The sequence below is a fragment of the Salvia splendens genome, chromosome 2 (genome assembly GCF_004379255.2).
Source record: "Salvia splendens isolate huo1 chromosome 2, SspV2, whole genome shotgun sequence".
NCBI lineage: Eukaryota > Viridiplantae > Streptophyta > Magnoliopsida > Lamiales > Lamiaceae > Salvia > Salvia splendens.
Genome location: NC_056033.1, coordinates 9,233,682 through 9,244,461, shown reverse-complemented (window position 1 = coordinate 9,244,461; position 10,780 = coordinate 9,233,682). Strand labels below are relative to the sequence as shown.

The 10,780-nt window shown below is 37.4% G+C and overlaps 1 protein-coding gene across 3 annotated transcripts; it reads right to left on the bottom strand.

Moving 5' to 3' along the window:
- Positions 1-77: 77 nt before the first annotated feature.
- On the bottom strand, positions 78-4,507 carry LOC121760687 (GABA transporter 1-like). Of its 3 annotated transcripts, none has more exons than XM_042156329.1 (7): positions 4,234-4,507; positions 3,854-4,084; positions 1,676-1,773; positions 1,131-1,317; positions 900-1,030; positions 587-817; positions 78-519 (listed from the first exon to the last, which is right to left on the bottom strand). In XM_042156329.1, the coding sequence occupies exons 1-7, from the start codon at positions 4,343-4,345 to the stop codon at positions 139-141; spliced, it is 1,371 nt and encodes a 456-aa protein (XP_042012263.1). In that variant the 5' UTR covers positions 4,346-4,507; the 3' UTR covers positions 78-138. The 3 variants fall into 3 exon arrangements, with proteins under 3 accessions (XP_042012263.1, XP_042012256.1, XP_042012267.1); XM_042156322.1 differs by having other exon boundaries at positions 584-817; positions 4,234-4,499; XM_042156333.1 differs by lacking the exon at positions 4,234-4,507 and adding an exon at positions 2,890-3,092 and having other exon boundaries at positions 584-817; positions 3,854-3,975.
- Positions 4,508-10,780: the final 6,273 nt, after the last annotated feature.

Genomic DNA, 10,780 nt, shown 5'->3' with positions numbered 1-10,780 from the left:
TTTGACTAGCTTAGATAGATAATCTTTCTCGATATTAACCATGCATTTTGATGAATTGAATCACGACCACGATCGAGTAGCAATAATTGATAACAACTAACTACTATGTATATAACATACAAGTTAGAATACATGTGATCATACATTGGCAAACAATCGGTATGTTTTGGCATCGAGAATGATCTGCCTCACTGCTGCCACTGCCGCTACAACCCCTATTACTGAGAACACCACAGCAATGGAAGTATTCACCCAAAAGGTAAGCCCCCTTTTTGATGGTTTGAACGTTGCGTTGAACAACACAAAAGGAAGCACAAAGTCAAGAGGCATGAATCCAAATGCCCCAATGAGTGCGTTGATGTCCCCAAAAAACGGGAGCATTGCAGCGATGGTGGTTGCCACAGCTACGGAGAGCGACCTCGAGATCAGCCTCGGAACCACGTTGCGTGCAGAGAACTCCCCCTTCTTGGCATCTGCAAATGTTCGTTCAAGAATCTCGTTTGTTGGTTGCAAGTACACCTGTACACATGCAGCTTTAGAGTTTCTTATTTAACAAATTAAGTTCAGGAGTGTGTGATCTCACCACGGCAACAGCTGATAACTGCAGAATCGTGATGGCATTGGTCATCAAAATGAACCATTTGGGCAAGAGCGGTTTGCCGTCTTCTAAGAAGTTGTTGAGAACTAGGCCTTGAGCTAGGTTTCCAAATGCCCAATATCCAGAAATGGAAACACTGAAGAAAGTTGTGAGTACAACTGCATAGCAAATGCATAGCCCCTTGAACATCTTCCCCTTCACCGGAGGCGCTAGTGTCGCCTACAAATGTTGCACGTTGTTAGGCCCCGTATTTCATTTTTGAAACACATTCCTAGATTATATATATATATATATATATGACCTGTATCTCTGGGATGATCCCATTGCCATAAGTGGTTGCGATAATGGCCATTGCATTGAAGATACCAAAAATTCGAGTTTGGTGGTCTCCGTTTAAAGAGTAATCTTTTCTTGGTCCCTTGGATGAGGTCCCTTGGAAATTTGATCAGCTAATCATAGTAAGAATTCCAAAATAAAAAATGATGTGATAATTGAATGTTGTTATATATGGGAGTGAAACAGTAATACTCACCAATATATACAGAACCAGCAGTAGCGCATGCACTGTAGGTGAGGGATAGTACCAAAGAAACCAAGTTGATATGTCTCAACGAATGAAAAGATGGGATTTGAGCTAATATTAGCATTAGCCCACCAAATATTATCACAAATTCATAGAGTTTCATGTTTCCTTCGGGATTTGACAGCAAGTATATAGCCTGAAAAAATCAAGATTAATCCCAATTACTAGGTGCCAAAAATCCTATGTACAATGTCTCTCCTTGCATTTTGGTTTTATGTAATATAGATACTACAACGCAATTCCAGCTCAGTTAACTTAGAAAAGTAATTGTCTCTTATATACACCTGTTGAAAAAGAATATTCCAACATCCTCTAACTCGAAACATAAAGTGAATATTTGATTAATTCTTACTCCAGAAGATAAGGGAGGAAATATAGACTGCAAAAATAATTATCATGATGGGTGAGTGGTATTATGGTATAGTTCATTTGACTTATCTAAATAAATGCTTAATATTTGAAAAGTAGATTAGTGAGGAAGAGTGGGAAGTGACCTTGATGCACTGTCCTCCCAAAAGCGTACACCCAACTACAGCACCATAGCACACCAGGAATTGAATTGGTCCAACATAATATTTGCCCCACCTTGCTCCTGTTAACACTCAACCCAATTATAATCAATTCACTTCTCTTTTTAATCTTCAAAAAGATATGATTACTTTTCTTTTTTTCATTCAGACCATTTCAACTGCAAATCCCTATCTTATAGGAGTAGTATAATTGAGGTAGTATAGTTTTATGACAAATATAAACCTCAAGCTAACGTTCGATTTGATATACAAAGTAAGTACAAGTGAGATATAAAAGGCAATAAGCCAAAATTAGGGTTGTCTAGGATTAGATTAGTCATAGGAATCTAGGATAAGAATAGAGGTAAGATGGTTAATCATGTAACAATGCAATTTTGGCATGGTAGGGATAGACCCAAATACATTTCACATGTCTGAGTTTTTGAAAAGACAAATGAACAAGAGATAATGTTTGTCACATGTTGAGTTTCGTTGACAGATAATTATTTCTTTTTCGTTTGTCTTTTACAAAAATGCAACATGTGACAATGTATTTGAACCCCTCTCTATAATACCAAAATTAGAACTTTAGTCACAACTCACAAGAAAACTTCCAAATATCTAAAAGGAGTTGTCAAAAAAAGAATTATTTAATTTGTTCGATATTCAAAAGATTTAAATATTTTGAACCAAAATTATAAAACGAGCATATATTCAGAACTAAAAATGAACTTTAGTCTATAAAGCATTTAGAACGGGACCAAATATTTAAGGTTAAAACTTCCAAATTTCCAAATATAAACAATTTAGAACAGCCCCATATATTTAAGGTTAAAACTTCCGAATAAAACAATTTAGTATACGATCTTTGCATATAAATTCACAGACATAGTAGTGATAAAATAGTGACACATAAGATAAAACACTTAATGGGGAAAAGTCCAAGTTCTGGACCAGCAATAAATATTAGAAAATCAATCTATATACGGCTCTGACTACAGATCCTCGCTCCACGTTTCACAAATATCGGCCTCATTTTATTTCTAACAAAAATGAAATACTAGCTAAAAGTGTCGCCTAGTAAGAAAAGAAAACTAGTACGAGTATTTCTTCCATGCCTTTTATTTGATTAGATTTGTATTTTATCTATAGTCGACTCGATGTTTATTGATGGTAATATCTATAAAACAAAAACATACCTGATTTATGACTGACAACAAAATTCAATAATAGTAACATTTCGATAGGGACCTGCACCAGCCACCCCATACAAATGCCGACGAGCCACTCGGAACAGACATAGAAGATGAAGAAGTCGACAAATCAAACGATGATGAGGAGCAGCCCGTGACCGAAGGATCGGAACGACCGAAGCGTAACGCGGGCATGCCATAACACCTCGCTGATTATGAGCTTTATTAGATAGATATTAATTAATTGTTTTTCCTTATTTTTGCTATTTATTTCCTTTCATCGGGCCCTTTTAAATTAGGATAGATTTACTAAATCTTTTCGAGTTTTCTTCTTCATTCTTTCCCGAATCAAGCAGGGTTGTGATCCTATAAATAATAGGATCCATTAGAGAGTCAAAATCATCGAGATATATGAAATAAAGTTTAAATTCTCGAAGGACCCTGTTTTACCTAGAACTTAAAGTAGGTTTTGCTATTGTTTTCTTCAATCTTTACGACAAACACAGATGCTTACAATCTGATAGGATTAAAAGCCTATCACATTTTAATTTAGATATTAATTTATGAAAATTTCATGAGTGGGATCCAGCACCACCATAACTCGTAATCACTAATTAACCAATTTAATTTTAAAATTTGGTTGGCATCCTACTCCATACAGACTGGAGGGATAAACCTCTTCGAGTGAAGTAAATAGTACTACTGTAATAATTAATGCATTGAATGAGGAAAGTAAGCTACTAAAATTGACCAAGTATAAAGGATGTGATAGACAAATTGAATTAAGAAATTGTCATGATGTTCAAGGTAAAACTATTGCAATCAACTCCTCTAAATTGGTGAATGTCATACATATTAAATATTGTATACACCTGAATTGTGTAGTTATATAATCATACATATACTTATACCCAACATGCATTAATTGAATAAAAATATTAAAATTGCAGATAGAGAAAGAGAGTGATACCTAATGTGTGATTGGCCATATCGCGAAACCGGAGGTGGCGGTGCCCCAATTGAGCAGTGTGTTCCAGCACCAGAGAGAGCAAGTTATATGAGTAGAATGTCACCAGCGCTCCGATCAGCAGACATAAAATCCCAGCCGTCCATCCCAATGAACCAAATGCAAAGGGAAGGCTCAACAACGCCGGAGCTACGATTGACGTCGACAAATGGTACCCGCAGTGTATCCACGATCCTACAATTATTATTTTTAAATAACTATCCAATTTACAAAAATTTCCCCTCATTTATACAAAATTTATAAGCAATATGTTGTGCTCAGTGATGGATGCAAAGGGGTGAAGATAAGATCATAATATTGCAGAAATTTGTGTGATCGATCACCTCTGGATTTGAGAACAAATTGTGCACCGGCGTCTAGTTCCTTTTCGGCGGTGGCCAGAGGAGGAGGTTTGCCGTCATGAACCTCTTCGGAAGTTGGTTGGGCACCTCCCATGGAAATGGAATGCTTTTGCTATGCTTTTATTTAGAGTGTTTTAATTTGTTCACATAATAATATATAGTGATGTGAATATCTTTTATCCATGTTCATAAATAAATGAGTAATACTGAAAAATTAGAAGTAGAAAAGGAAAATAAAGGAAGCCGTATTGAGTTTGGAATCTCGACCTTTGGATCTTCTTCAATAAAATTGAAGACATTCTAATAACTGGCCCTACATATACAACAATTCAACAACATTCGGTTTAAAAAATATACTTTCATTTTGATCAATCAATATATGTAACCAAAATTGAAATTCAAAAGAGAGGATAGATACAAAAATTCTTACGATTCTCACAATTATTAAAATTTATTTAAAATAAAGTTACGTTGGATATGATCCCGATGTATAAAGTGTAATTTGGTGAGCAATTAAAATGCTGCCCCACCCGGGTGGAATTATGTGCCCAAATCCATCCGAAAATCTCTCTTTTGTACTCCGAATACCTATTAAGAGTATCCACAACCGTGCTCTTGCCAGCGAGCACGGTTGTGGGCCCGACGCCACTATTCCTGTCTGCTCTCTAGCAAGAGCACAACACCCACAGTTGTGCTCTTCCACAAGGACGAGCACAATTCAATTTAAAATTCAATTAAACAAAAACATTTCCATAATATTAAAATTCATTAAAAAACCACAATAAATATTACAAATTACAAATAAAATAAAAAAAGACATAATTAAAATCCTAAAAATTAAAAATTACATAATTAAACTCCTAAAAATTAAAATTACATAATTAAAAGCTAAAAATACCCTCGTGGACGACTACTCATCCGGCGGCACTACCCCCAATTGTCTTTGGAGGCCCAATATCATGGCCTCGTGCGATCGAAGTTGCGAGGGGGTCATAGTGGACCTATCGGCCATATTGAGTTGGGCCAAAAGCTGCCACAACGAGTTGGTGGGGGTGGAGGTGGCTCATATGGAACGGGGGCGGGAACTGGAGCATCGGCGGTTGCAGCCGCGGCTCGACGGCGGTTGGCCGCCGCCTTGTTCCTTCCTTGCGGTCAGCGTTGGGAACCGCTCGGGCCGGCGTCGGGGTTACTCAAGTTAGCTCCGGCGAGTTGGCTAGCCACTTCTTCGGAGCCGGCGTCGGATAGGGATACCGACCTTGACCGTTTGGAGGAGCCGCTAGAGGAGGATGTTACGCCTCCCATATACTTCGGGTGCGTCCGCGTCTCCTGCCAAACGTTGAGGTACTTGAACGACTTGTAGTTCATGGATTGGTAGGTGCTCATCGCGGCAGTGATGAAGTCGACCTCGTTCCGGCCGCTCCCCGCATTCCGCTCTTCCTGGAGGAAATAGCCATTGAACTTGCCAATTTCATCATTGGCTCGGAAGATGGCGTTGCGCTCGACTGTTCCCGGCGGCCGGTTTTCATTGTACCGGCGAGTGATGCGCCACCAAAAGTGATCGCCGGATTGGTTAGTGCCAACCACCGGATCTTCGGAGATTTCCAAGTACGCCTTGAACAATTTATCCATCTCCACCGGAGTGTACGGTGTGCGGACACCGCGAGTAGGAAGAGTCGGAGTTTGGGAGGGGGCGGTCGGCCTAGGCTCCGGTGTCCACCTGTATCGCCCTTCGGGGGCACCTTGGTCGTCGATTGGGTATGGTCGGTAGCCACCCGGAATGCCCGAACTTTGGGTTTGAGGAGGGGCCGAGTATTCCGTTTCCGGACTAGGAAACAGTGGTGAACCGAACCATTCGGGGTTCCAACCGGAGCCCGAGGGTTATCGCCGTGGCCGGACATTGTTATGGTGTAGGAGTGGAAGAAAGATTGAGAATGGATATGGGAGAATGAAGATGAGAATGGATATGGGAGAATGAAGATGAGAATTGTGTAGTTTGGTGTGAATTTTTTTGTGTGAAAGTGGGGGTATTTATAGATGAAAATGTGTATTTTTTGGGGGAAAAAATAAAAATAAAAAGTGGTAAAAAACGGTAATAAACGGATATATTTTTTTTTGGGAAGTGAATTTTTTTTTTATTTTTTATCGGTTTTTTTAATTAAAAACCGATTTTTAATTAAAAAAATTTCAAAGGCAACGGCTATGACTTTGCCCAATCGCGTGCCGCCAAGTCGCCTGCTCGCTGGCACGAGTGCAGCGGCGGTGGAGCTTGTTCGTGCCAACGGCACGGACGGACGAACGCCGTCCGTCCACCGCTGCGCATGCTCTAAGTACTATAAAAATGATTCAATTAGAAATTAGGTCTACTATATTTTTAAATACTCATAAATGCTATATTTGAAATGTGAAAATGTATAAAAATGACTTTCGTGCGTTGAGGGGCATTTTGGTAACAAAAAATTGAAAAAATTGTAAAAGCATCTAAAATATAAATACATCAAAGTCCAAGGGCTTCCCAAAATATTTTTTCTAGGATCCATAAATATACAAAATGCAAAGTTTGAGTACAATCTTTTTAGTTCACTCTTAAACTAAAGATAGAAAAAGTCGTTAGATATATTAATTAAAGAAAGAGTTTTTAAAATAGAAATATATCATTTTATTTGATAGTAAAAAAAAAGAGTGTGATCTTAGTTAGGACTGGAGAAGTAATATGTAACACATGCAAGCATTTATTTTTGAAATTTTCAGTTTTATGGATATCGGTATACAATTTCTGTTTTTTGGTTTGATTCGATTTTATTTTTTGATTTCTTCTATTTTTCGGGTTTAGTTTTATTCGAATTTCTGTTTCGATCAATTTTATTTTTGTTAAAGAAAAAATTATTTTTCAGATTCACTTTGGTTTTGGCAAAAAAAAACGAATCAAAGTTAGGATGCTCAGCCCCAGTGACGAAGCTAGAAATATTTTTTTGGGGGGTCCAAATATTTTTATTGATGACTAAATACCATAAAAAATACTACTATTTTTTCATTTATTTAATGATTAAATCTTACAATAATTACTTTTAATTTTCTGCGAATCTTGAATAAGAGAACTTTGAGATGAAATTGAATGATCATTATAAAGAAATGAATAAAGATTATGGATTATATTCTTAGACTAAAAGTTGTTAGTATAAAATATTTTCATATTTAAGGAATATTATAGAAGTCTAAGAATATTTAATTTATCAACTATGAAATTAAAGTTTAAAATAATCAAATGTTGCAAAGTCACAAATAATAAGCATTAAAATTAAATTAATTAGTAGATGTGGATGTGTAAAAAAATAAGAATTTTATGAATGATAAAAATTATAAGTAAAAAGGTTTTGCAAGTGGATTAAGTGAAGAAAAGAAATTATATCTATTGTTCTATGGGAGATTCGATCACAATAGCTCAAGGATGAGAGGCGGGTCCATTGACCAACTACGCCAGGACAGTATTAGTGTAATGCTAAAGCATATATACATATATATATATAATAACAGTTCCCATGGCTGGGGGGCCCAGTGGCCCCCCATGCCCCAGTGTGGCTTCGTCCCTGCTCAGCCCTACATTTCACGTCATCCCAATATGAAACAACCTTTCATAATTAAATTTTAAATCCAGTATTATTAAATAAAGAAGTTTAGAGCTTTGTAAAGTAGAAAAGTGAGTGTATCCCCACTTGTAAAACCAGACCAGATTAATGGGGCACGGACCGAATCGGACCGCTAAGGTTATAGTCGGGCTCCTCATTGATGGGCTTGCTTTATTTAAATTATTAGTGTCAAGTTTATTTCATTTTGAACTAAAATTACATCCTTGTGGGCTGGTTTTTAAATTGGCTAGGCTAGATTTTGTTAATCTTATGCTAAGATTAATTCATTATTTAGCTTGAATTAAATTAATTATTGGACTTTGGATCCCTTGTACTCATCTGTCATTTTAAATAATAACCTTTTAAACGATAATGGTTTTAAAGAACGGAAAGTATTAATTAACAGATGTAATTTGTATATACTTATATTCCTGCATGTTGCAGTTTGTATATTTGATATTAATAATAATTTAATTAAATAAAATAGATATATTGATACTCCACTTCTCACACCTTTTCTTATTCATCGGAAAAAAAAACTCTGTTCGTAGTCGTTAATTAATTAAAAATCTAATTTATTAAATTAAATAAGTAAATTCATCGCATTAATCCAATCCATTATAAAAATCCATAAGGATTTGTTATATTCTCATTAAAGGAATACTCGTTTAAACTACTTACCTAAATAATTGGACCAACTAATTAAAAAGTTAAAATTTAGAATCATCTATACTAATCTAAAGTGACAGTTTAATGAAAAGACAAATTTACCCTTTTTGGCGGGAAAAAATTACACTATCTGAGAGGGCACTTTTGGTAAATCCAATTGGCTAAATTTGGAGTTTATTTATTGATTTTATTTTATACTGCAGCCTATATTTTCTGACTTTTTTTGTTTTATTATTTTTCCATTTCTTGGTCACTAATATATTAAAGTAGTTTAGAAAACAAGTTTTCTCCACATGTGATACTGTCAAATATGATAAAATCAAGAAAAATCCATTTTCCCAATGCTCGAATGGAGTGAATTTTCTATAATCTATTTCCCAGGTGTGCAAGAAAATATAATCACATTTTTAGTATTATTATTTTGTAACTAAGAAATAATGATTTTGAATCCTTTTCATTATTTTTATAGGTATCTTTATTTCATAGATCTTATCTCATGCAATTGAAATCCTTATTGAACTAATATCACCATTTTCTGTAAATTAAAATGCAAAGTTAAAGGGAAGAGAATTAGATCACAAATTATAAAATGAAAAATAGGAGAGAGAGAGAGAGAGAGAGAAATCGATAGACACATTTATGGGGAGATCGAGAGCCTAATAACTACAATCTTTTTTGCTAAGCAATTTTCTAAAGTAATAAATCTGTTTCCAATGCAATTTATCCCTGAAAAAGGTAAATAATCTGTTAGCATTCATGTATATATATTTTTAAGAAATTCGGATCTGTAAATGTATGCAGAATCAGTTCAATAAATGATGGAAATTATACATTAAAGTTGTAACATACCATATCTGCAAATAAGATTAGATTGTATTGCTGAGATATATACATACGTGATGGGGTGCGTACTAAACAAGCCCAACAGCAATGACGGCCCATCAGCCCAAAGCCCAAGGAAGAGTATGAGTTCGGCATTACCAAAGAGTTCGGCCTCAGCCTACAGCTCGGTAAAAGCCAACCAATCAAGCTCTGCTCTCAGGTCGGCATCAAGCTCTACTCTCAGATCGGCAACCAAAGCAGTTCGGTCTCAGTATTCGACCGAACAAGGAGTTAGTGGACCCATACAGGATTTCCACAACTTCCAACACACCCACTACCACGTGGTGTCAACTCAGGCCACGATCGTAGGCCATGACCTACGCTACATCCACGATCTTAGGCCATGACCTACACGACATCCACGACTTAGGGTGGTGATGCAAGCCACGATCTTAGTTCAATATATAAATAGAACTTAGATCTGATAGACAGAGGTTAAGCTCTCTAGAGATAAAATATCATATAGCAAGTCTGTGTTGTAAGCTGTAATCCCAGATCAAGCAATACAATCTTGCCCTCCCTTCTTCCCGTGGACGTAGATTTACTTCAGTAAATCGAACCACGTAAATTCATTGTGTCGTAGTCTTTATTCTCTACCAGCATTTACTAACATCAGAAATTCGCGGACTCATCACTGGCGCCGTCTGTGGGAAACAGAGAACAAAATTTGTGATAAAGCGAATTTTTGACCCTTTTCCACCCCAAAAATGCGTACCAGATCACGTAACACCCGTAACACCGTTCGCGATAACCAGGAGGAAGCTAGTCCAGCCCGCAGCTCTGGGAAACAGCCTCGGGAGACTACCTCCTGTTCTCACGGTGAAGGAACTAGCCGCTCCAAAAGCCGTCACACCGAGTCTTCCCAGCAGCCCGATTTGAACGAGGCTGTCAAGCTGTTTTTGGCTGAAAAGCAGGAGGAATTCTTAACCTTCCTGCAAAAAAGCCAAAAGCAGCCGGAGACGAAAACGGCGGATTCTCCCTCTCCCTCCATACGAGACAGTCACTACCGCAGTAGTGTCATGTCTTCCAGGAGAAAGAATCCTCGGTACCGGAATCACAGGAGAACTCCATCTCCTCCATACCGAAGAAATGTCGGGTTCGCCATGTACGGAGCATTGAGGACTCCGTTCTCGGACGATATTACCCGAACTCCCCTACCACAGAACTACCGAACTCCGTCGATAACCTATGACGGACTCGTGGATCCTCATGATTTCTTGGGACGCTATCAATATAACATGGCGAACCAGGGTCTCAACGAGGTCCACATGTGCAAGCTGTTTCCCGAGCTGCTCATCGGGAACGCAAGAAGGTGGTTCGATAGCCTCCCCCAAGGCAGCATTAGATCTTACCGA